The 27,582-nt window shown below is 43.4% G+C and overlaps 1 protein-coding gene across 4 annotated transcripts in view; it reads left to right on the forward strand.

The window, feature by feature from the left end:
* Positions 1 to 27,582, forward strand: part of LOC112258857 (sorting nexin-29) — a 167,745-nt gene that overhangs the window by 2,715 nt on the left and 137,448 nt on the right. For all 4 annotated transcript variants that reach the window (XR_006084102.1, XM_024433484.2, XM_042326996.1 and 1 more), the window contains exons 2-11: positions 443 to 507; positions 1,091 to 1,143; positions 1,225 to 1,349; positions 18,104 to 18,284; positions 18,386 to 18,456; positions 21,628 to 21,894; positions 22,057 to 22,426; positions 22,550 to 22,668; positions 23,269 to 23,356; positions 25,025 to 25,113. Coding sequence is in view for 3 of the 4 variants with exons in the window: in XM_024433484.2 (XP_024289252.1) it covers positions 443 to 507; positions 1,091 to 1,143; positions 1,225 to 1,349; positions 18,104 to 18,284; positions 18,386 to 18,456; positions 21,628 to 21,894; positions 22,057 to 22,426; positions 22,550 to 22,668; positions 23,269 to 23,356; positions 25,025 to 25,113 (1,428 nt within the window). In the remaining variant the exon portion in view is untranslated. The remainder of the gene's footprint in view (positions 1 to 442; positions 508 to 1,090; positions 1,144 to 1,224; positions 1,350 to 18,103; positions 18,285 to 18,385; positions 18,457 to 21,627; positions 21,895 to 22,056; positions 22,427 to 22,549; positions 22,669 to 23,268; positions 23,357 to 25,024; positions 25,114 to 27,582) is intronic.

Here is a 27,582-nt window from a genome sequence, read left to right on the forward strand (position 1 = left end):
GTGGATCAGAGACCAGGCTTTGTAGAATCTAGCTCTGACTACATAGATTCGCCCAAGGTCAATGCTTCACATTTTTTGCATCAAATTTTGTACAATTATGAAATGCAGTACCGCATTGGTAATAATGCATTATTTGTTCGACCGCAACTTCTGGGGTAGCTAGCTTTAGCTTGGTACCTAGCTAGCACCAATACAACCAGCCTGAAAACAATGACCAGTAGAAACTGCAGTCATTTTCATTATTCTTAGCAGTGATTTAGGAATCCTTTGTAAGTATCATATTTTTCTTTGAACACATCTTTGTATACATTTCTGATAAGTTTGGTGAAATTGTGGTACAGCTCTGATTTAGCCAGAGATGGCTCTTAGGCCAGAAATCTAAGATGAGTTTCCCAAACTGACAGACTCATGTTTGTAAGATCGCCCTCCTTCTCCTCCTCAGGCCCTCAGCAGAATGACGCAAAGAGACAACACCTGCTGGAGCGGCTGCTTGACTCTGTCAAACAGGTGAGGGGTAATCACAGTTAACCCAGAACTGTCGCTTGTAATTGGTCTGCTGATCGATTAAGTTCTGGGTGCATACATGTGAAGTGATTTAAGGAGGAGCGGAACCAGGAGCTACACCCTCTCTCTTTGCAAGTTACGGTCCGAATGTCCCCTCCCCTTCCAACATTTTAAAGATGGTAACACCTGCGAAATTCGTGATTTGTCCAAATAACCCAAACGTCGGAACTACTGCTCGTTATCCCACGCATCCCATTCCTTCCAGGTTATGTGAGCCTTCCTGTACGTGACAGGCCAGGTTATGTTAGCTTCCCCGTTGCATTCCTTTACTATGGATAATTCCCACTGAGGAGTGCATTACAGCTATGGTCAAATGAGTCATATAATCATAAACTGTTGTAATGATATGCTATTACAGTGTAATTCTTTGGTTTCTACTGTTTATAAGGCATGATATGATACTGTGCCTATTCTTTTTCTAGCTGGTTTGATGTTGTGGTCTCTAGCTGGCAGGCTCCCATTGAGTAAGTAAATGTGTTGTGTCATTGTTATTTTGATAGCCATGTCATTCTTCATTTCTCTTCAGTGCCAAATCCGCTTTGGAGGAAGAAAGGAGATCGCCTCAGATTCCGACAGCAGGTACCAATGTTTTATTATTACAAAACTGATATGATTTATTGATGTTGTGTGTGTGTGTGATGTATTGTATCTCCCCTGTAGGGTGATCTGTTTGTGTGCCCAGTTTGAGGCTGTCCTCCAGCATGGCCTGAGGAAGACCAGAGGCCTGGCTCTCACTGCTGCTGCCATAAAGCAAGCCGCAGGCTTCACCAGCAAGACTGAAGCAGGTACAGTCACATGACCTGAAAACAGATTAGTCAGTGATATGTAAAAAATAAAAAAGGAGCTACTTTGTCTGCACATTCTTAAAATTAGGTCAGATTAGGTTTGTATTTGGTGTAAAAAAAAAAAAAAAAGAATTTTATGTAAAGAATGTAGAAAATTAAATATGATATATTAAAACAAATATTGGGTCAGAAAAGAGCTATATGACCGAGTCAGACCATTAGAACCACTGCATCACCATAGTAGTGACAGCTCAGAGTTACAGACTAGTATTAAAAGTTCAAAAGCTGCTCTCACTCAAACAATGAAAAGGAATAACCAAAGGCGGCAGATATGCAAAAAGAATATACTTAATTTAATCCATGCTCGAAAGAATATACAAGGGGAAAGTTCAAGGTGCTATGAAAACAAAAGGAGCATGTCAAACATTATCCTGGGAAACTGGAGACCTGAGAAGACATGGCCAAAAGTTTTTAGAATGACACAAATATTACTTTTCTCAAAGTCTGGTGCCTTAGTTTGTAAGATGGCAATTTGCATATTCTCCAGAATGTTATGAAGAGTGATCAGATGAATCGCAATTAATTGCAAAGTCCCTCTTTGCCATGCAAATGAACTGAATCCCCAAAAAACATTTCCACTGCATTTCAGCCCTGCCACAAAAAGACCAGCTGACATCATGTCAGTGATTCTCTCGTTAACACAGGTGTGAGTGTTGAAGAGGACAAGGCTGGAGATCACTCTGTCAAGCTGATTGAGTTCGAATAACAGATTGGAAGCTTAAAAAAGAGGGTGGTTCTTGGAATCATTGTTCTTCCTCTGTCAACCATGGTTACCTGCAAAGAAACACATGTCGTCATCATTGCTTTGCACAAAAGGGTTTTCTCAGGAATGGCAGCAGGCAGGTGTGAGTGCATCTGCACGCACAGTGAGGCGAAGACTTTTGAAGGATGGCCTGGTGTCAAGAAGGGCAGCAAAGAAGCCACTTCTCTCCAGGAAAAACATCAGGGACAGACTCATATGGGTAAAGTCATCTTCTCTGATGAATCCCCTTTCCGATAGTTTGGGGCATCCTGAAAAACCTTGTCCAGAGAAGACAAGGTGAGCGCTACCATCAATCCTGTGTCATGCCAACAGTAAGACATTCTGAGACCATTCATGTGTGGGGTTGCTTCTCAGCCAAGGGAGTGTGCTTACTCACAATTTTGTCTAAGAACACAGCCATGAATAAAGAATGGTACCAACACATCCCCCAAGAGGAACTTCTCCCAACCATCCACGAACAGTTTGGTGATGAACAATGCCTTTTCCAGCATGATGGAGCAAGGCAAAAGTGATAAGTGGCTCGGGGAACAAAACATCAATATTTTGGGTCCATGGCCAGGAAACTCCCCAGACCTTAACCCCATTGAGGTCAATCCTCAAGAGGCGGGTGGACAAACAAAAACCCACAAATTCTGACAAACTCCAAGCATTGATTATACAAGAGTGGGCTGCCATCAGTCAGGATGTGGCCCAGAAGTTAATTGACAGCATGCCAGGGCGGATTGCAGAGGTCTTGAAAAAGAAGGGTCAACACTGCAAATATTGACTCTTTGCATCAATTTCATGTGATTGTCAATAAAAGCCTTTGACACTTATGAAATGCTTGCAATTATACTTCAGTATTCCATAGTAACATCTGACAAAAATATCTAAAGACACTGAAGCAGCAAACTTTGGAGATTAATATTTGTGTCATTCTCAACTTTTGGCCACGACTGTACTCGCATCACGAGGAGAGAATGGCTGTGGTGAGTGGACTCTCCACCCAGGAAACAGAGGCTGTAGGACGACTGCTAGAGAAACAAGGTGCAGATACTGGCTATGAAAACAGAGGGTTATGCAACTGATCTAGTAATAAAAGTCAAGAAATAGAAATCTGTTCTCTCTCTTTCTGAGGGAAGCCCAGCACCTGTTGGGGTTTCTTAAAGTAACCAGTGGTGCAATTCCAACAGACAATGACGATTTATTTAGTTAAGTTATACTGCTCTAATTTGACCTCTTGCTGGTACTTGGATGACTGAAAACATTTTCTTTAAGCTGAAATTCATAACATTTTGGTCGACCCGACCAAATTCACATATACATTTGAGTTAAAGATCTGTCATTTTAATTGAATGCAAGTTTAAGAAGTGGTAGATTTGTTCTAGGTGTGTTATTTCTACGCTTCCCATTAAGTTTTTTGTTTTTGCGTCTATTACTTTCGGATTTGTACATCAGCTGAAAATACAATATTTCTGGTTATGGAAAATACATTTTTTTCACAGCTGTTTAGATGGTACAATTCTCTACATTTATATTTGTTTGTTTACTCACACAAACTGAAATTAGGGAAACTATTTGAATTTTAGCAACCAGGATATGGAGTAGCGATTACTGCTTAGTGCCTTTTTTGTCAGTGGGCCGGATGTTATAATTAACGATTGAACATTTAATGGCAGGGATTGCTGTGAATATTTGCAAGTTCTGAATTTTTTCAAATTAAGCTGTAATTTTTCATACATCAAACTTTACAGAAATACTGACGTCTTGATTTTGGCTAAAGTAATGCTTAGCAACTTTAAGTACATTTAGAATGCACACTTTACCCTCTGTCAACTTGTATGGATAATGTATTTGGGATGTTTTCAGAGTATTTTGAACACTTTCAGACAATGTGATTAATCACAATTAAAAAAAAGAGAACTTTAATTAACTGAACTCTGACAGCGCTAGTTATTATCTAAGAGAGAGAAATTACAATACTTCAAGTTCATAGATACAGTATGATGTAAAGATGATACTTAAAAAAACTCTCTTAGCCCTTCCGGTTCTAGTTAACAAAGCCTTGGTGATGATAGAGAGAGAACTCTGGGACACAGCTAACATAATGAGTGTTTAATAAGCCCAGTTCTACACACTGAAATGGGCTGTTTACAGATTTGTGATCTTAATCTGAGCCAGTTTGCTCCAGCAGGAAAATAAATAGTCTTGCAGCAACTGGAAATGCAAATGATTATGTGGATTTGAATTCATGGATATTTTTGTAGGGGTTGTTACAATTTTTTGTAAGGGACATTCAAATCTGAAATTGCAAACTTAAAGCCTTTTTAAACCTCAAAGACACAAGTTTTAAATGTCCTGCATTGAAGGAAAGCTCTCCTGCAACAGTGTGATCAAATTCAGATCCTACATCTGTAACACCATTGTTCTAAGGCCATATGGAAATGCCATGCTAAAGAGAGACCTCCATAGCAGTTATTCACACTAATTATCAAGCACTTGAAACCGTAGGTGAGGTGTTGGGTGACTCTATTTTAGAGCATTTCATTGGTCCTTAAGTGAAATATCCACCCACCCAGGTACCGGGTCATGCAAAACAAACTCCACCCATTAGTCAGGGGATGAATAGGACTGTTTAAAACTCTGCATGGATGGTCTTCTACTGGCTATTCTCTGACCTTGACATGGCCTTCAGAAGCTTCAACTGTTATGAAATGGCTTTAATGTTGTAGAATGTAAAATCATTTCTATCTGTGTTAGAGGATATAAATCTAACTTGGAAGTAACAAGCAGTGCGTGGACATTTTATTTTTGGTGCATCTCTCTTCTCTCACTCAATTTCAATTTGGGGCTCTATTGCCATGGGAAACATATGTTTACATTGCCAAAGCAAGTGAATTAGATGTGAAATAAAAAAGGGAAAATAAATATGGGTTGTATTTACAATGGTGTTTGTTCTTAACTGGTTGCCCTTTTCTTTTTGGCAACAGGTCACAAATCTTGCTTCTGTGATGGCACACTATGATGTATGTGTATATATATATATATATATATCATTTTGTTTTCAAATTCTTTGTGGATCTGTGTGCAATCTGAGGGAAATATGTGTCTTTAATATGGTCATACATTTGGCAGGAGGTTAGGAAGTGCAGCTCAGTTTCCAATTCATTTAGTGGGCAGAGTGCACATAGCCTGTCTTCTCTTGAGAGTCAGGTCTGTCTACTGCAGCCTCTCACAATAGCAAGGCTATGCTGGCTGAGTCTGTATTGTTGTGAAATAAAAAATATTTAACCATTCACCTTTATTTAACCAGGTAGTCCAGTTGAGAACAAGTTCTCATTTACAACTGCGACCTGGCCAAGGTAAAGCAAAGCAGTGCGACAACAACACTGAGTTACACATGGTATAAACAAACGTACAGTCAATAACACAATAGAAAAATCTATGTACAGTGTGTGCAAATGTAGTAAGATTAAGGAGTTAAGGCAATAAATAGGCCATACAGGTGAAATAATTTTAAATTTAGCATTAACACTGGAGTGATAGATGTGTAGATGATGATGTGCAAGTAGAGATACTGGGGTGCAAGTAGAGATACTGGGGTGCAAAGAAATAACAATATGGGGATGAGGTAGTTGGGTGGGCTATTTACAGGTACAGTGAGTGGTAATGTGCACTGACAGCTAATGCTTAAAGTTCGAGAGGGAGATAAGACTCCAGCTTCAGTGATTTTTGCAATTCGTTCCAGTCATTGGCAGCAGAGAACTGGAAGGAAAAGCGGGCCAAAGGAGGTGCTGGCTTTGGGGATGACCATTGAAATATACCTGCTGGAGCGCGTGCTACGGGTGGGTGTTGCTATGGTGCTTTACCGAGCAAAGACTTCTAGATGACCTGGAGCCAGTGGTTTTGGTGACGAATATGTAGCGAGGGCCAGCCAACGAGAGCATACAAGTCGCAGTATGTGGGGCTTTGGTGACAAAATGGATGGCACTGTGATAGACTACATCCAATTTGCTGAGTAGAGTGTTGGAGGCTATTTTGTAAATGACATCTGCAAAGATCGGTAGGATTGTCAGTTTTACGAGGGTATGTTTGGCAGCATGAGTGGAGGAGGCTTTGTTGTGGAATAGGAAGCCGATTGGAGATGCTTAATGTGAATCTGGAAGGAGAGTTTACAGTCTAACCAGACACCTAGGTAGTTGTCCACATATTCTAAGTCAGAATCGTCCTGAGTAGTGATGCTAGTAAGGCGGGCCGGTGCGGGCAGCAATCGGTCGAAGAGCATGCATTTAGTTTTACTAGCACTTAAAAGCAGTTGGTGTTCACGGAAGGAGTGTTGTATGGCATTGAAGCATGTCTGGAGATTTGTTAACAGTGTCCAACGAAGGGCCAGATCTATACAGAATGGTGTCGTCTGTGTAGAGGTGGACCAGAGAATAAACAGCAGCAAGAGCGTCGTCATTCATATACACAGAGAAAAAGAGTCGGCCCGAGAATTATACTCTGCGGCACCCCCATAGAGACTGCCAGAGGTCCGGACAACAGGCCCTCCGATTTGACACACTGAACTCTATCTGGAAAGTAGTTGGTGAACCTGGCAAGGCAGTCATTTGAGAAACCCAGGCTATTAAGTCTGCCGATAAGAATGTGGTGATTGACAGAGTCGAAAGCCTTGGCCAGGTTGATGAAGATGGCTGCACAGTACTGTCTTTTATCTATGGCGGTTATGATATAGTTTAGGACCTTGAGCATGGCTGAGGTGCACCCATGACCAGCTCGGAAACCAGATTGCCTAGTGGAGAAGGTACGGTTGGATTCTAAATGGTCAGTGATCTGTTTGTTAACTTGGCTTTCAAAGATTTTAGAAAGGCAGGGCAGGATGGATATAGGTCTATAATAGTTTGGGTCTAGAGTGTCTCCAACTTTGAAGAGTGGTATGACCACGGCAGCTTTCCAGTCTTTGTGGATCTGACGATACGAAAGAGTGGTTCGACAGGCTTGTAATAGGGACTGCAACAATTTTGGCGGATCATTTTAGAAAGAGATGGTCCAGATTCTCTAGCCTAGCTGATTTGTAGGTATCCAGCTTTTGCAGCTCTTTCACAACATCAGCTGTCTGGGTGAAGGAGAAGCGGGGGGGAATTGGGCAAGTTTCTGCGGGGGGTGCAGAGCTGTTGGCCGGGGTTGGCGTAGCCAGGTGCACAGCATGGCCAGCCGTAGAAAAATGCTTATTGAAATGATATATTATTGTAGATTTATCTGTGGTGACAGTGTTTCCTAGCCTCTGGGAGGAGGTGCTCTTATTCTCCATGGACATCATCCTGTTGGTACTAGGGGGCCGTATTTTCATTTTTGGAAAAAAAAACATTCCTGTTTTAAACGGGATATTTTGTCAGGACAAGATGCTAGAATCTGCATATAATTGACAGCTTTGGATAGAAAACACTCTAATGTTTCCCAAACTGTAAAAATATTGTCTGTGAGTATAACAGAACTGATGTTGCAGGCGAAAGCCTGAGAAAAATCCAATCCGGAAGTGCCCCAGGTTTTGAAAGCGCTGCGTTCCAATGAGTCCCTATTCAGCTGTGAATGTGCCATCAACGAGCTTACGCTTTCTACGTATTCCCCAAGGTGTCTACAGCATTGTGACGTAGTTTTACGCATTTCTGTTGAAGAATAGCCGTAGGCGGTCACATTGCGTAAGTGGTCACATGGTGGCTCCGAGAGAGATTCTCGCGTAAAATACAGAGGTAGCTATTACTCCAATCGGTCCTACTGAAAAACTAATTGTCCTGATCGATATATTATTGAATAGATATTAGAAAAACACCTTGAGGATTGATTATAAACAACGTTTGCCATGTTTCTGTCGATATTATGGAGCTAATTTGGAATATTTTTCGGCGTTGTCGTGACTGCAATTTCCGGGCGATTTCTCAGCCAAACGTGAAGAACAAACGGAGCTATTTCGCCTAGAAAAATAATATTTTGGGGAAAAATGAACTTTGGCTATCTACCTGGGAGTCTCGTGAGTGAAAACATTGCTTTTCTGATTTCCGTGACAAGGTTGCCTGCCGCTAGCAAGGTATAATGCTATGCTAGGCTATCGATAAACTTACACAAATGCTTGTCTAACGTTGGCTGTAAAGCATATTTTGAAAATTTGAGATGACAGTGTGATTAACAAAAGGCTAAGCTGTGTTCCAATATATTTCACTTGTGATTTTCATGAATAGGAAGATTTTCTAGGAAGATTTATGTCCGTTGCGTTATGCTAATTAGTGTCAGGCGATGATTACGCTCCCGGACCCGGGTTTGAGAGTCACAAGAAGATTTATAGTGACCCAAAACTTTTTGGAATTAGTGCTACAGGATGCAAATTTCTGTTTGAAAAAGCTAGCTTTAGATTTCCTAACTGACTGTGTATATTGGTTAATGACTTCCCTGAAAGGTTGCATATCGCGGGAACTATTTGATGCTAATGCAGTACGCCACAGGATGTTTTTGTGCTAGTCAAGGGCAGTCAAGTCTGGGCTGAACCAAGGGCTATATCCGTTCTTCATTCAACATTTTTTGAACGGGGCATGCTTATTTAAGATGGTGTGGAAAGCACTTTTTTAAAGAATAACCAGGCATCCTCTACTGACGGGATGAGGTCAATATCCTTCTAGGATACCCGGGCCAGGTCGATTAGAAAGGCCTGCTCGCTGAAGTGCTTTAGGGAGCGTTTGACAGTGATGAGGTGTGGTCGTTGACCCATTACGGACGCAGGCAGTGATCACTGAGATACTGGTGGAAGACAGCAGAGGTGTATTTAGAGGGCAAGTTGGTCAGGAGGATATCTATGAGGGTGTCCATGGTTATGAACTTAGGGTTGTACCTGGTAGGTTCCTTGATAATTTGTGTGAGATTGCTAAGCGTATCCCAGTTTAGTTCTCCTAACAGTACGAACTCTGAAGATAAATGGGGGGCAATCAATTCACATATGGTGTCCAGGGCACAGCTGAGGGGGGTCTATAACAAGCGGCAACAGTGAGGGACTTATTTCTGGAAAGGTGGATTTTTAGAAGTAGAAGCTCAAACTGTTTGGGCACAGACCTGGATAGTATGACAGAACTCTGCAGGCTATCTCTGCAGTAGATTGGCAGTTCTAAGGAGTCAGAGTTGTAATGTTGTAGTTGGGGATGGAAATTTCAGAATTGAATGGCCTTCCTAAGCCAGGATTCAGACCCGGCTAGGACATCAGGGTGGCGGAGTGTGCTAAAGCAGTGAATAAAACAAACTTAGTGAGGAGGCTGCTGATGTTAACATGCATGAAACCAAGGCTTTTACGGTTACAGTATTCAACAAATGAGAGCGCCTGGGGAATAGGTGGGGTAATGGAGGCTACAGGGCCTGGGTTAACATCGACATCACTAGAGGGACAGCGTAGGATAAGGGTACGGCTAAAGGCTATAAGAACTGGTTGTCTAGTGCGTTGGGAACAGAGATTAAAAGGAGCAGAATTCTGGGCGTGGTAGAAAAGATTCAGGGCATAATTTACAGACAAGGGTATGGTATGATGTGAGGACGGTAGAGGTAAACCTAGGCATTGAGTGACGATGAGAACGGTTGTGTCTCTGGAGGCACCAGTTAAGCCAGGTGAGGTCTCCACGTGTGGGGGGTGGGACAAAAGAGCTATCGAAGGTATGCTGGGGGCTCTACAGTGAAACAAAACAATAATAACTTACCTAAACAGCAGTAGACAAGGCATATTGACATTAGGGAGAGGCAGATGTAGCCGAGTGATCATATAGGGTCCAATGAGCAGCAATAGGTGAGTCAGGGAGCCATTCGGTAGTCGCTACAACGCTAGGCGAGCTGGAGACATGGTGATTCAGAAAGCTAGTGGGCCGGGCCTAGCAGATGGGTCTTCGGCAACGTCGCAACGGAAAGCCTGTTGAAAACTCTTCAGACGATTACATCAGCAGACCAGTCGTGATGGATTGGCGGGGCTCCGTGTCGGCAACTAAGGGTCTGGGCCAATTGGCAAAAGAGGTATTGTAGGCCAGGAATTAGCTGGTAGACCTCTTCGGCTCGCCAGGAAATGGGCCTAGCTCGAGGCTAGCTCAAGGCTAACTAGTGCTTGCTTCGGGACAGAGGCGTTAGCCAGCAGTAGCCACTCAGGTTGCAGCTAGCTAGCTGCGATGATCCGGTGTAATGGTCCAGAGCTAGTTAGCTGGCTAGCTTCTGATGGGGGTTCCGGTTCTACAGTATAAAAATAGCAGATCTGTACCACATTGGGTGAGACGCATTGCAGGAAAGTATATTCAGTCCGTAGATGGAAAGTGAGAATAAAATATATACGAATAAAATGAGGAAAATTTACTTTTTACACGGGTCAAGACAAACACACATCCGACTGCTACGCCATCTTAGTTTAATGCACTGTTGGAGCTAGAAACACAAGCATTTCACTACACCTGCAATAACATCTGCTAAATATGTGCATGTGACCAATAAAATGTGATTTGATTTGACATTGTCAAATCTTTCCTTAAGTTCGGGTCAGTCAGTGGTCCGGTATTCTGCCACTGTACTCATTGTTTAGGCCCAAGTAACATTCTAGTTTGCTGTTTTTTTTGTTGATTCTTTCCAATGTGTCAAGTAATTATCTTTTTGTTTTCTCATGGTTTGTTTGGGTCTAATTGTTTTGCTCTCCTGGGGCTCTGTGAGGTCTGTTTGTGAACAGCTTGGTTAGGGGATTCTTCTCCATGTTCATCTCTCTGTAGGTGATGGCTTTGTTAAGGAAGGTTTGGGAATTGCTTCCTTTTAGATGGTTGTAGAATTTAACATCTCTTTTCTGGACTTTGATTATTAGCAGGTATCGGCCTAATTCTGCTCTTTGGTGTTTGTCCCATTTTGTGAATTCTTGGTTGGTGAGCGGACTCCAGGGCAATGGGTTCTATAATTGATTCAAGTATTTTTAGCCAGATCCTAATTGGTATGTCTAATTTTATGTTCCTTTTGATGGCATAGAAGACCCTTGTCTTGTTTCTCAGATCGTTCACAGCTTTGTGGAAGTTACTTGTAGCGCTGATGTTTAGGCCGAGGAATGCATAGGTTTTTGTGTGCTCTAGGGCAATGGTGTCGATGGAATTTGTATTTGTGATCCTGGCATCTGGACGTTTTTTGGAACACCATTATTTTTGTCTTAGTGAGATTTACTGTAAGGGCACAGGTCTGACAGAATCTGTGCAGAAGATCTAGGTTGCTGCTGTAGGTCCTCCTTGGTTGAACAGAAGCACCAGATCATCAGTAGACATTTGACATAAGATTCTGAATTGAGCAAAAAAAGAAACGTCCCTTTTTCAGGACCCTGTCTTTCGTAAAAATCCATAATTTGTAAAAATCCAGAACATGTTCAAAAACAATTAATGAACATGCACCTGTGGAACGGTCGTTAAGATGCTAACAGCTTACAGACGGTAGGCAATTAGGGTCACATTTAAGAAAAATTAGAACACTAAAGAGGCCTTTCTACTGACTCTGAAAAACACCAAAAGAAAGATGCCCAGGATCCCTGTTCATCTGCGTGAATGTGCCGTAGGCATGCTGCAAGGAGGCATGAGGACTGCAGATGTGGCCAGGGCAATAAATAGCAATGTCCGTACTGTGAGACGCCTAAGACTGCACTACAGGGAGACAGGATGGACAGCTGATCGTACTCGCAGTTGCAGACCACATGTAACAACACTTGTGCAGGATTGGTAGATCCGAACATCACACCTGCGGGACAGGTACAGGATGGCAACAACAGCTCCCCGAGCTACACCAGGAATGCACAATCCCTCCATCAGTGGTCAGATTGTCTGCAATAGGCTGAGAGAGGCTGGACGGAGGGCTTGTAGACCTGTTATTAGGCAGGTCCTCACCAGACATCACAGTTAACCTCTAGTGACTCCCCATCCCGGGTCCGGGAGCGTAATCATCGACTGACACTAATTAGCATAACGCAATGGACATAAATATTCCTAGAAAATATTCCTATTCATGAAAATCACAAGTGAAATATATTGAGACACAGCTTAGCCTTTTGTTAATCAACCTGTCATCTCAGATTTTCAAAATATGCTTTACAGCCAAAGCTAGACAAGCATTTGTGTAAGTTTATCGATAGCCTAACATAGCATTTTGTCCAGCTAGCAGCAGGTAACTTGGTCACTGAAATCAGAAAAGCAATCAAATTAAAGCGTTTACCTTTGAGCTTTGGATGTTTTCACTCACGAGACTCCCAGTTAGATAGCCAATGTTCCTTTTTTCCAAAAATATTATTTTTCTAGGCGAAATAGCTCAGTTTGTTCTTCACGTTTGGCTGAGAAATCGCCTGGAAATTGTAGCTTTTTTTAAATTAAATTATTTATTTTACCTTCATTTAACCAGGCAAGTCAGTTAAGAACAAATTCTTATTTTCAATGACAGCCTAGGAACAGTGGGTTAACTGCCTGTTCAGGGGCAGAACGACAGATTTGTACCTTGTCAGCTTGGGGGTTTGAACTCGCAACCTTCCGGTTACTAAGTCACACGCTCTAACCACTAGGCTACCCTGCCGCAGTCACGAAAACACCAAATAATATTCCAAATTAGCTCCATAATATCGACAGAAACATGGCAAATGTTGTTTAATCAATCCTCAAGGTGTTTTTCAAATATCTATTCGATAATTTATCCACCGGGATTTCAGTAGGACCGATTGGAATAATGGCTACCTCTGTATTTTACGCGAGAATCACTCTGAGAGCCATCAAGTGACCACTTGCGCAATGTAGCCGCTTACGGGTATTCTTCAACATAAATGCGTAAAACTACGTCACAATGCTGTAGACACCTTGGGGAATACGGAGAAAAAGTAATCTGGTTCACTGCTCAATAGGGACGCATTGGAACGCAGAGCTTTCAAATAGATGAGTCACTTCCGGATTGGATTTTACTCAGGCTTTCGCCTGCAATATCAGTTCTGTTATACTCACAGACAATATTTTTACAGTTTTGGAAACTTTAGTGTTTTCTATCCTAAGCTGTCAATTATATGCATATTCTAGTATCTTGTCCTGACAAGTTTCCCGTTTGCTATGGGAACGTTATTTTTCCAAAAATGAAAATACTGCCCCCTAGTCACAAAGTTAACAACGTCGCCTATGGGCACAAACCCACCGTCGCTGGACCAGACAGGACTGGCAAAAAGTGCTCTTCACTGACGAGTCACGGTTTTGTCTCTCCAGGGGTGATGGTCGGATTTGAGTTTATCGTCGAAGGAATGAGCATTACACCGAGGCCTGTACTCTGGAGTGGGATTGATTTTGGAGGTGGAGGGTCCGTCATGGTCTGAGGCGGTGTGTCACAGCATCATTGGACCGAGCTTGTTGTCATTGCAGGAAATCTCAACGCTGTGCGTTACCTCCCTCATGTGGTACCCTTCCTGCAGGCTCATCCTGACATGACCCTCCAGCATGACAATGCTATCAGCCATACTGCTCGTTCTGTGCATGATTTCCTGCAAGACCGGAATGTCAGGGTTCTGCCTTGGCCAGCGAAGACCCCGGATCTCTATCCCATTGAGCACGTCTGGGAACTGTTGGGTTGGAGGGTGAGGGCTGCCCCCCCCCTCCCACACACACACAGAAATAGCCTTGCTGGAAGAGTGGGGTAACATCTCACAGCAAGAACTGGCAAATGTGGTGCAGTCCATGAGGAGGAGATGCACTGCAGTACTTAATGCAGCTGGTGGCCACACCAGATACTGACTGTTACTTTTGATTTTGATCCCCCCCCCCTTTGTTCAGGGACACATTATTCCATTTCTGTAAGTCACATGTCTGTGGAACTTGTTCAGTTTTTTGTTATTCTTGTTATGTTCATACAAATATTTACACATGTTAAGTTTGCTGAAAATAAAAGCAGTTGACAGTGAGAAGAAGTTTCTTTTTTTGGTTTAGTAGGGTGAGGCCGGGTGCTTGCAGACTGTTCTAGTTCCAATTCATATCGCCAATTCATAGATTTGTTTTACGTGTGTGTGTGTGTATATATATATATATATATATATATATTTTTTTTAACCTTTATTTAACTAGGCAAGTCAGTTAACTTAAGTCGAGCCCCTACTTTTTCGAACATTCTGTTAAAAATCGTGCAACATTTCGGCGTCCTGCTACTCATGCCAGGAATATAGTATATGCATATGATTCGTATGTGTGGATAGAAAACACTCTCACGTTTCTAAAACTGGTTAAATCACCGCTGTGACTATAACAGAGCGTCTGTTTCATCGAAAAGCGCAAGAAAAACTGATCACTGAAAACTGAAAAAAATATCCATGCGCCACTTGCATGTATTGTTCAAGGGGCACGAAATTAAATGGGGCCGAGATTGCAGCTTCCACACGATGTCACCACTCTTGTCAATTGCCTTCTCGTTGTTTCTTGGTCAAACGAGGAAGAGAGACCACTTTCCATCCGGTCTCCGACAGGAAGTTTTGGAAGAGAGATTTCGGAAGATATGAAAGCGTGGAGCTATTGAATACACATCGCCTCGTGATCAATTTGATAGATTATTAACGTTTACTAATACCTAAAGTTGGATTACAAAAGTATTTCGAAGTGTTTTGTGAAAGTTTATCGTCGACTTTTTTTAATTTAAAAAAATGACGTAGCGTTTTGAAACAGTGTTTTTTTTTCTGAATTACACAGTTTCCATAGATGGATATTTTGGGTATATATGGACCGATTTAATTTAAAAAAAAGACCCAATAGTGATGTTTATGGGACATATAGGAGTGCCAACAAAGAAGCTCGTCCAAGGTAATGAAAGTTTTATATTTTATTTCTGCTATTTGTGTAGCGCCGGCTACGCTAATTCTTTTGTTTACGTCGCCTTCAGGTATTTCGGGGTGTTGCATGCTATCAGATAATAGCTTCTCATGCTTTCGCCGAAAAGCATTTTAATAATCTGACTTGTTGGCTAGATTCACAACGAGTGTAGCTTTAATTCAGTGCCCTGCATGTGTGTTTTGATGAACGTTTGAGTTTTAACGAGTGCTATTAGCATTTGACGTAGCACATTTGCATTTCCAGATGCCTAGATGGGACGTCTGCGTCTCAGGTCGACGCAAGAGGTTAAGAACAAATTCTTATTTTCAATGACGGCCTAGGAACAGTGGGTTAACTGCCTGTTCAGAGGCAGAACGACAGATTTGTACCTTGTCAGCTCGAGGATTTGAACTTGCAACTTTTCGGTTACTAGTCCAATGCTCTAACCACAATGGTAGCCACCAGGCTACCCTGCCGCCCCATATACACTGCTCAAAAAAATAAAGGGAACACTTAAACAACACAATATAACTCCAAGTCAATCACACTTCTGTGAAATCAAACTGTCCACTTAGGAAGCAACACTGATTGACAATACATTTCACATGCTGTTGTACAAATGGAACAGACAACAGTTGGACATTATAGGCAATTAGCAAGACACCCCCAATAAAGGAGTGGTTCTGCAGGTGGTGACCACAGACCACTTCTCAGTTCCTATGCTTCCTGGCTGATGTTTTGGTCACTTTTGAATGCTGGCGGTACTTTCACTCTAGTGGTTGCATGAGACGGAGTCTACAACCCACACAAGTCGCTCAGGTAGTGCAGCTCATCCAGGATGGCACATCAATGCGAGCTGTGGCAAGAAGGTTTGCTGTGTCTGTCAGCGTAGTGTCCAGAGCATGGAGGCGCTACCAGGAGACAGGCCAGTACATCAGGAGACGTAGAGGAGGCCGTAGTAGGGCAACAACCCAGCAGCAGGACCGCTACCTCCGCCTTTATGCAAGGAGGAGCAGGAGGAGCACTGCCAGAGCCCTGCAAAATGACATCCAGCAGGCCACAAATGTGCATGTGTCTGCTCAAACGGTCAGAAACAGACTCCATGAGGGTGGTATGAGGGCCCGACGTCCACGGGTGGGGGTTGTGCTTACAGCCCAACACCGTGCAGGACGTTTGGCATTTGCCAGAGAACACCAAGATTGGCAAATTTGCCACTGGCGCCCTGTGCTCTTCACAGATGAAAGCAGGTTCACACTGAGCACATGTGACAGTCTGGAGACGCTGTGGAGAACGTTCTGCTGCCTGCAACATCCTCCAGCATGACCGGTTTGGCGGTGGGTCAGTCATGGTGTGGGGTGGCATTTCTTTGGGGGACCGCACAGCCCTCCATGTGCTCGCCAGAGGTAGCCTCTGCCATTAGGTACCGAGATGAGATCCTCAGACCCCTTGTGAGACCATATGCTGGTGCGGTTGGCCCTGGGTTCCTCCTAATGCAAGACAATGCTAGACCTCATGTGGCTGGGGTGTGTCAGCAGTTCCTGCAAGAGGAATTGATGCTATGGACTGGCCCGCCCGTTCCCCAGACCTGAATCCAATTGAGCACATCTGGGACATCATGTCTCGCTCCATCCACCAATGCCACGTTGCACCACAGCCTGTCCAGGAGTTGGCGGATGCTTTAGTCCAGGTCTGGGAGGAGATCCCTCAGGAGACCATCCGCCACCTCATCAGGAGCATGCCCAGGCGTTGTAGGGAGGGCATACAGGCACGTGGAGGCCATACACACTACTGAGCCTCATTTTGACTTGTTTTAAGGACATTACATCAAAGTTGGATCAGCCACTTTAATTTTGAGAGTGACTCCAAATCCAGACCTCCATGGGTTGATAAATTTAATTTCCATTGATCATTCTTGTGTGATTTTGTTGTCCGCACATTCAACTATGTAAAGAAAAGTATTTAATAAGAATATTTCATTCTATCAGATGTAGGATGTGTTATTTTAGTGTTCCCTTTATTTTTTTGAGTAGTGTGTGTGTGTGTGTGTGTGTGTATACACACACACACACATGTATATGTTGAAGAGTGTGGGGCTTAAGCTGCATCCCTGTCTCACCCTCCTGGCTCCTGTGGAACAAAACGTGTGTTTTTGCCAATTTTAACCGCACACTTGTTGTTTGTGTACATGGATTTTATATTGTATCCTTTTTCCCCAACACCACTTTCCATGAATTGTATTGCAGACCTTAATGTGAAATTGAGTCAAGCTTTTTTTAAATCAACAAATCATGAGATTTTGCCTTTGTTTTGGTTTGTTTCTTTGTCCATTAGGGTGTGCAGGGTGAATACGTGGTCGTACGGTAATTTGGTAAAAAGCCAATTTGACATTTGCTCAGTATATTGTTTTCACTGAGGAAATGTATGAGTCTGCTGTTAATGTTAAAATATACAGACCACAAATGCCAATGTGCTAAACTAGGAGACAAACTTGACCCCCAATCACTACCGTGGGATATTCGTGAACAGCAACCTTGGGAGGATCCTCTGCATTATCAATTACATTGTGCTGATTTCTGACGTGCTGTTCCTTTTTTCCTGTTGTTTTTCTGTATTGTTTTAGTGATTCATCATAGTGAAGGCGTATCCTCGGGTTTTCTGGGTCTCTGTTTTTGGTTGGATAGGTTTCTCAATTTCTTTCTTAGGTTTTTGCATTCTTCATCAAACCACTTGTCATTGTTGTTAATTGACTTAGGTTTTCTGCTTGATTTATTTATTTTTGATAGGAAAGCTGACAGGTTTTCTACTGCCAAGTTTACACCTTCACTATTGCAGTGACACGTTTTGTCCAGGAAGTTGTCAAAAAGGGATTGAATTTGTTGTTGCCTAATTGTTTTTTTTTTGGTAGGTTTCCACACTACTTTCCTTTCATCTTTAGCATTTCTTAATATTATTCAGTTCCTTTGGCTTTGATGCCTCGTGATTTGAGTATTGCTCTGTTCAAGTAGTGTGATTTTTGCTGTGATCTGATAGGGGTGTCAGTGGGTTAACTGTGAACGCTCTGAGAGACTCTTTAAATTTAAATGTAATTTTTTTTATCTCTCGGTCAGAGCTGACGTTCTGGTTCTATGTGAAGGAGTATCTGAACCGCCATGAGCTGCAGCGGTTCTACTCCCTGAGACACATCTCCTCTGAGTTGGGCCGCGGCCGAGCCTGGCTCCGCTGTGCCCTCAATGAACACTCACTAGAGCGCTACCTACACACTCTGCTTGCAGACCGCATGCGCCCTGGGTAAGTGGTGTGTGTGTGTGTGTATTTATCTTAGGCCAGTGTGTGTGTGTGGAGTTTGGACCTTTTCTGGAAGTATATATTTTTTTCTGTGTGTTTTCTAGCACCTTCTATGAAGACTGGGCGTTTATTCTGGATGAGGAGCGAGCCAGCATGCTGCCCACCATGGCTGCAGGTGAGTGCATGACTCTGATTCTTGTGGTGAAACTTATTCATATCTCTGCCATTCAGAGAGCTGCTTTACAGTAAGCGATGAGTTACAGTTCAGTCACTCCCTGTGTCATGTGAACGAAAATATAAATTTTCGTTCACATCACACAAAATATAATTTCATTTTTTTTCATGAGCTGAAAAAAAGATCCCAGATATATGCCATATCCACAAAAAGCTTATTTCTCTCAAATTTTGTGCACAAATTTGTTTACATCCCTTTTTAATTAGCATTTCGACTAGATAATCCTTTCACCTGACAGTTGTGGCATATCAAGAAGCTGATTAAACAGCATGATCATTACACAGGTGCTTCTTGTGCTGGGGACAATAAAAGGCCACTTTAAAATGTCAGCCCAGGACCTCCACATCCGTCTTCTTCACCTGCGGGATATTCTGAGACCAGCCACCAGGGCAGCTGATGTCAATGTTGTGAACAGAGTGCCCCATAGGGAGGCGCACAATTGGCCCAGCTTCGTTCGGGTTAGGGGAGAGTTTGGCGGGGAGGGGGGGGTTTACTTGGCTCATTACGCTCTTGCGACTCCTTGTGGCAGGCCGGGTGCCTGCAGGCTGACTTCGGTCATCAGTTGAACAGTGTTTCCTCCGACACATTGGTGCAGCTGGCTTCCGGGTTAAGCAGGCGTTTGTTAAGAAGCGCAGCTTGGCGGGTCTTGTTTCGGGGGACACAGGACTCGACCTTCGTCTCTCCCGAGCCCGTTGGGGAGTTGCAGCGATGAGAAAAGATCGGCAGAATAAGGTGGGTAAAAAATTACAAGAAAAAGAGTGCCCCATGGTAGGGTTATGTATGGGCAGGCATAAGCTTCAGAGAACGAACACAATTGCATTTTATCTATGGGAATTTGAATGCACAGAGATACCGTGATATCTTGAGGCCCATTGTCATGCCATTCATCCGCCGCCATCACCTCATGATAATACATGGTCGTATGTTGCAAGGATCTGTACACAATTCCTGGAAGATGGCCTGTATACTCACCAGACATGTCACTCATTTGAGCAGGTTTGGGATGCTCTGGTTCAGCGTGTTCCAGTTCCTACCAATATCCAGCAATTTTGCTCAGCCATTGAACTCTATGTGAAGGAGATGTGTCGTGCTGCATGAGGCAAATGGAGGTCACACCAGATACTGACTTTTTGTTGTTGTTGATCAATGCCCCTACCTTTTTGTTAAGGCAGTGGTTCACAAACTTTAAACATTCAACCTCCAGCTGCGTACCCCCTCTAGCACCAGGGTCTGTGCACTCTCAAATGTTGTTTTTTGCCATCGTTGTAAGCCTGCCTCACACACACTATACGATACATATATTAAACGTAAGAAAGAGTGAGTTTTTCTCACAACCCTTGCTTGTGGGAAGTGAGTAAGAGCTCTTATAGGACCAGGGAACAAATAATAATAATCAATAATTTTGCCCTTTTTTATTTAACCATCTTACATATAAAACCTTACTTGTTTATTCAAAATTGTGAATAACTCACCACAGGTTAATGAGAAGGGTGTGTTTGAAAGGATGCACATAACTCTGCAATGTTGTATTGGAGAGAGTCTCAGTCTTAAATCATTTTCCACACACACTCTGTGCCTGTATTTAGTTTTCATGCTAGTGAGGGCTGAGAATCCACTCTCACATAGGTACATGGTTGCAAAAGGCATCAGTGTCTTAAAAGCACAACTTGCCAAGGCAGGATACTCTGAGATCAGCCCAATCCATAAATCTGGCAGTGGCTTCTGATTAAATAACATTTTCACAGAACTGCTTGTTGCAATTTCGATGAGGCTCTCTTGTTCAGATGTTGGACTGGAGGCAGGTCTTGATAGGGTTAACGAATCCAGTCGTTTGTGTCATCTGTTTCGGGAAAGTACCTGCGTAATTGTGCACCAAACTCACTTAGGTGCTTTGCTATATCACATTTGAGATTGTCCCTAAGCTTGAGTTAATTTGCACACAAAAAAATCATACAATGATGGAAAGGCATTTGTGTTGTCCTTTGTTGATGAAGACAGAGGAGCTCCAACCTCTTAATCATAGCCTCAATTTTGTCCCTCGCATTGAATATAGTTGTGGAGAGTCTCTGTAATCCTAGATTCAGATCATTCAGGCAAGGGGAAAAAACATCACCCAGATAGGCCAGTCTTGTGAGAAACTCGTCATCATGCAAGCAGTCAGACAAGTGAAAGTTATGGTCAGTAAAGAAAACATTAAGCTCGTCTCTCAATTCAAAAAGACGTGTCAATACTTTGCCCCTTGACAACCAGCGCACTTCTGTATGTTGTAAAAGCGTTACATAGTCACTGCACGAGAGGTGAGGGACCTTGCTTTAACAAATTTAACCATTTTCACTGTAGTGTCCAAAACGTCTTTCAAGCTGTCAGGCATTCCCTTGGCAGCAAGAACCTCTGCAGTGTACCCAAGTGGCGTCGGGAGCAACTGCTTGCACGCGCATTACCACTCCACTATGTCTCCCTGTCATGGCTTTTACACCATCCGTACAGATACCAACATGAGCAGCAGCTACATACAGACCGTTAGTGGAATTCCCGCGAGAGAGTAACGGTTCATGTGATTGGATGTTCATTATTTGACTAGGCTACATGTATTTGACATTGTTATTATTTTTCTGAACACTAAATGCTTTAATTAAATTAATTAATTATATTTTTGGCAGTGAAACGAGGCTACTCAGGCGAGGGGGGAAAAAAAGTACCCAAATGTATAGCCCTGTTTTTGAATATGTGAATAAAAAAATAAAGTATATTTTTTGTATTTAAAAAATAAACATGTGACTCATATTTTTATTTGGCGTACCCTCGACGAAATTGCAGGTGTAAGTGTACCCCAGTTTGGGAATACCTGTGTTATGCAGCTGTTGGTCACAGATACCTTATCTCTTTTCCTGGTCATGTGAAATCCATAGATTAGGGCATCATTTATTTCAGTTGACTGATTTCCCAATATGAACTTTAACTCAGTAAAATCTTTGAAATTGTTGTGATTTGATATTTTTGTTCCGTGTAAGTTGGGAGGAACCAATTCACCTTATCCACTACCGATGGATGGTGCTCTAACTAGGCTGTGCTGTGTGAATGACTTCTAACTAGACCCTCTTTCTCACACAGGACTGAACTCCATCCTGTTTGCCATCAAAATCGACAATAAGGACCTAAATGGTGTGATCCGAGCAGGCTCCTCCTCTTCCGTGAGCCACCTCCTGAAGGAGTCCACCCAGGGCATAGGGAGCTTATGGAAGGAGTCGACCCAGGGGGTGAGCACTCTGCTCAGGGAGATCAGCACCGCCACCACTGTGGTGCCAGGCTTCATCCCCACCCACCGCCCTGACGGCTCCACAGACCCACTGCCTGTCCTGCCCCGCAGCGACTCCGCAGGTAGGGAGGAGAAATTACAATCAACTTAGACACAAGGGGAACAGTGGCTATAACCAATTATTTATATTCAGTTCTATTCATATTCTTACTAAGATGATGATGATAATAATAAGCCCAAAAACATGGATATGAAACAAACTACTTTTTCTCTCTCCTCTCCAGACTCTGGCCTGAGGAAGGAGCGACGGAGGAAAAAGAAAATCACCAACATCATCTCTTTCGATGACGACCTGGATGGGGGAGCAGAGGACGAGGATGAGGAGGTGGCAGGGAGTACAGCCACTCTCAGGAAGAGCACCACTGCTCCTCAGGTCAGTCTGGAGGAGGGCCTTGACCCACTGGAGCCCTCCTCCTCCCTCTCGCCTCCCCAGAACGGGATGCCCGAGCCTGGGATTGTCAGTTGGGCCGGGTCTCCTCCTTTCTCCATGGCTCTGCCAGACTCCAAAATTATTGATAATGATGAGGAAGAGGAGGTGTACAAGAGCAGACCACAGCTACAGAGCCCCCTCCATGACAGGGCCAGCACTAACCAGTGAGTAACTATGGAGACTTTCACTTTCTTAACCATACAATAAGCATGGTGGGAAACTCTTAAACAATGATTGATATAAACAAGTGTACTTGCTGTGGTGTGTGTGTGTGTGTGTGTGTACAGAGTGGTGGTGGGGAGCCTATCCAGTGTGTCCACGTGTAGCCCTCTGCAGGCCATGACTGATCATGACAGTTCAAACATCCTCATTCCTGTGGCCTCCAGCCACTCCTACTCTCAGCCAGGTGAGCCAGGCTCCTCCCCTCTGTTCCTCAACCCAGTCCTCTGGGCTCACCAGTCATTTCTTACACATTTACAGAAGTTTGGTTATAGTGTGTTGGTTCATATTGTTCATTTTTGGAGTTTGTTTCTATAGAAACGGCAGACTGGTGTTAAAAGAGAATAGTGTGTGATGTTACTTAGAGGTAATTATACAGTACCAGTTAAAAGTTTGGACACCTACTCATTCAAGTTTTTATTTTTTATTTTTTACTATTTTCTACATTGCAGAATAATAGTGAAGACATCAAAGCTATGAAATAAACATATGGAATCATGTAGTAACCACCCTTTGCCTTGATGACAGCTGTGCACACTCTTGGTACTTTTTTGGTCACTACATGATTCTGTGTTATTTTACAGTTTTGATGTCTTCACTATTATTCTACAATGTAGAAAATAGTAAAAAAAAAAAAAAAAAAAACTTGAATGAGTAGGTGTGTCAACTTTTGACTGGTTCTGTACATTTACTAAGCTTCTGTTGAATATGGGAAGCATATTCTTAAAGCAGACAGATTTGATCCAAAACATTCCTCAGCATTGTTTGCACTTTCATTTTGTTTCAGTCGGTTCAGTGGAGGATACGGTTGCATTTCCTGTACAGACAGATTCCACAGGCAACCACGAGACAACCAGAACCCAGCTGCAGTTCAAGTATGTTGTCAGTCAATTTTACATGCACATGATCTTAACAAGGGAGGGAAGAAAACCGAGCTCACTTCAATATTTCATAGTTTTGATTTTAACAAAGCAAATTTGAGGACAAGACTACCTGAATCCTATCAGCATATTGACTATAGCACTTGTGCGGGCAATACACTCAATCACTGCTACTCTAAACTTCCGCAATGCACGCACAGCCCTCCCCCACCCTTCCTTCGGCAAATCCGACCACGACTCCATTTTGCTCCTACCGTCCTACAGGCAGGAACTCAAACAGGATGTACCCGTGATTAGAACTATTCAACGCTGGTCTGACCAATCGGAATCCACGCTTCAGAATAATATCGATTTATATGCTGATTCTGTGAGTGAGTTTATAAGGAAGCGCATCGGAGACTATTAAAACCTACCCTAACCAGAAACCATGGATAGATGGCGGTATTCACGCAAAACTGAAAGCACAACCCACTGCATTCAACAATGGAAAGATGACTGGGAATATGGACAAATATAAACGGTGTTGTTAATCCCCCCAAGGCAATCAAACAAGCGAAATGTCGGTATAGGGACAAAGTGGAGTCGCAATTCAATGGCTTAGACACAAGACGTATGTGGCAGGGTCTACAGGCAATTACGGACAACAAAATGAAAAACCAGCCACGTCACGGACACCGACGTCACGCTTCCAGACAAACTAAACACCTTTGCCCGCTTTGAGGATAATACCGTGCCACCGACGTGGCCCGCTACCAAGGACTGCGGGACCTCCCTCTCCTCCTCCATGGCCGACGTAAGACATTTAAATGTGTTAACCCTCACAAGGCTGCTAGCCCAGACGGCATCCCTAGCCGCGTCCTCCGAGCATGGCTGGTGTGTTTACGGACATATTCAATCAATCCTTATCCCAGTCTGCTGTCCCTACATGCTTAAAGATGGCCACCATTGTTCTTGTACCCAAGAAGGCAAAGGTAACTGAACTAAATGACTATCGCCCCGTACACTCACTTCTGTCATCATGAAGTGCTTTGAGAGACTAGTCAAGGATCATATCACCTTACCTGTCACCCTAGACCCACTTCAATTTGCATACCGCCCCAATAGGTCCACAGACGATGCAATCGCCATCACACTGCACACTGCCCTATCCCATCTGGACAAGAGGAATACCTATGTAAGAATGCTGTTCATCAACGACAGCTCAGCATTCAACACCATAGTACCCTCCAAGCTCATCATTAAGGTTGATGACCAGTGTCTCAAGCCCGCCCTGTGCAATTGGGCCCTGGACTTTCTGACGGGCCACCCCAGGTGGTGAAGGTAGGAAACAACATCTCTTCTTCGCTGATCCTCAACACTGGGGCCCCACAAAGGTGCGTGCTCAGCCCCCTTTGTACTCCCTGTTCACCCATGACTGCGTGGCCATGCACACCTCCAACTCAATCATCAAGTTTGTAGATGACAACTGTAGTGGGCTTGATTACAATGATGAGACAGCCTACAGGGAGGAGGTAAGGGCACTCAGTGTGCTGTCAGGAAAATAACCTCTCACTAAAAGTCAACAAATTGACGGGGCAGCAGTGGAGAAGGTGGAACGTTTAAAAAAAAAAAGTTCCTCACCGTACACATCACTGACAAACCTCTCTCTCTCTGGTGTTGCAGCTTGGAGGCCAGCCCGCCGGGCCAGAATGCACCTCTCTCCAGTGTCCTTCCCAGTGCCACCCCCGGTCTACCAGAGTCCATGACAGTGGGTGAGTGTGTGTGGTATACTAAACATGTGTTTTAAGAAGGGAATTCAGTATGATGAGAATTATTTTATTCAACCAGGAGATGGCACTGTTAATTCATTATCGGTGTGCCCTGTGTGTGCCCTGTGTGTACTCAAACTGTAGTCTCCAGTTTATAGGACTGAAACAGAACGGTACCCTCAGAAAATCATGTCTTCTTCGATAGATCTCATTTCTCTATACAACACACACACCAGTCATCCACATTTATTCTGCTCTATTGTCTTTCAAAACTTCCGGGAATATAAAATGCCCTGAACCAGTCAACCGTTTACACGCTGTCTGTGTTTTCGCCTCTAGGACGTGATTTGTGTAATTCTCTAAAGCTTAGCAGAGGTTAGCCCCGCTGATGCTCATATTGATGTTATGTGTTTCCTGTGTGTGGATCTCACCAAGCCTGTAATGTTAGTCAGGGTATCAGGGCTGGGGATCCAAGTGTGACGGTCTGCCTTTAAGCACTGTGGAAGACCCACAGTCACGTCTAAAGTTGTAACTCACGTCTATAGTCAAACACTCAAAAGATTAGCAGCTCTCAAAAGAGGAGTACTGTGTGTGTGTGTGTGTGTGTGTATAGATAGAGAACATTGTGTGCAGTATAAAGAACATAAGCCAAGGTCCACCATTATGTTAGTGCCTGCCACACACACACTATACAGCTCGTTAATGGATCTGTGCTGTTTTCCTGTGGTGAACGCATGGTTATCGTAAATGTTCCACATATCTGGAGCAGTGATGTGGAGTTGGGAGCTCCAGATATACTGGTTCTGTCCTCTCCTCTAGCGCCCATCTTCATCCTCCTCTTCTTCACCTCAACCAGCCACTTAGCCGAGGCTTTGCGTTGTAGACCTACCTTTTGAAATGCGTCCGGGGCCAAAACACGCTCCACTTCTAAGCTTCGTGGCTGTTGATAGCCAACAGCTGATCTGTATAATTTATTTGCTTATAATTGAGTAAATACTTTGGTATTCATAAGGTCTTGGCACTTGCCACTTTTTCCATAGCACTGCACTGAGAGAAGTAGGTCTATGTATTAGCCTATATCCGTCATGTGAGTAAAGAGCTGTGCTGTGACTGTATGGTGTGTATGTATCTGGGCCGAGGTGCTATTTTAGTAGCATGGCTGGTCCCATGCTCATATCAAGACTAGTCAACTATATTCTTATGGGGGCCAGATTTGAAAAAGGTATTTTACAGGGGGGCAAGACATTTTCTTCATGGGATTACTAAAACCGGTATTAAAAAAACAATGCAAAGACACAATTATGATGTTTATAAAGCACTTTTATTCAAATCAAATGTTGCTAAAAGTTCATTTTAAGTGCTTTAAGATTGGCCTAATTCAATGCGTACATTTCTTGAAATAATGTAACACATTTGTACACCGTTGACCTGCATCACAATAATTTCTACTCTCCTGTCCGTTTTATCTTTTGTTTTTATTTACAAATGGGAAACCTTTTATCTCAGTTGACTAGTTTTTGTGGAGGGCTCTCTCCCCCTGCATCAGTAGAGAATGGGTCCCTATAATAAACTGCACCACCTCTGTAGGGACTTAAACTCATCAAATCTCGTTGCAAAGTTAGCTTTCAGTTTATCTAGAAACTCCAACATTACGGGATTGATCTGTGCTGATGATGACTGAATAAAATTGTGTAGGGAAAGGGAGCGTTTTTGTTTGGGCTCAAATCAGAGGGGGAAATAACACACTTCAATTTCAGTCATGTCAATAACTGTTTTATCTCTCCCTTAGTTTATTTGTATTTTTACAGGACCAGTGCACATTTGAATCAACCTTTCAGTAAAAGTGACTGTTTTAGGCAGCCGGCTAATTTTCAACCGCAGTCCCTGGGCCGGTTATTAAAAACAATAAAAATATTGATAAACAAGGAGCAGTGAACACATGCAGAGTCACATATTACAAGCAACACGTAGCACGCCGACAGACTGAGCAACATAGGACAAGCAACACGTAGCACGCTGACAGACTGAGCAACATAGGACAAGCAACACGTAGCATGCCGACAGACTGAGCAACATATGACAAGCGACACGTAGCATGCCGGCAGACTGAGCAACATAGGACAAGCGACACGTAGCATGCCGGCAGACTGAGCAACATAGGACAAGCGACACGTAGCACGCCGGCACACTGAGCAACATAGGACAAGCGACACGTAGCACGCCGACAGAGCAACATAGGACAAGCAACACGTAGCATGCCGGCAGACTGAGCAACATAGGACAAGCAACATAGGACAAGCAACATGTAGCAAGCCGGCAGACAGAGCAACATAGGACAAGCAACAGAACAAGCAACACGTAGCATGCCGACAGACTGAGCAACATAGGACAAGCAACACGTGGCACGCCGACAGACAGAGCAACATAGGACAAGCAACACGTGGCACGCCGACAGACTGAGACTTGTGGATC

This window comes from Oncorhynchus tshawytscha, linkage group LG01 (assembly GCF_018296145.1).
Source record: "Oncorhynchus tshawytscha isolate Ot180627B linkage group LG01, Otsh_v2.0, whole genome shotgun sequence".
In the NCBI taxonomy this organism is placed as follows: domain Eukaryota; kingdom Metazoa; phylum Chordata; class Actinopteri; order Salmoniformes; family Salmonidae; genus Oncorhynchus; species Oncorhynchus tshawytscha.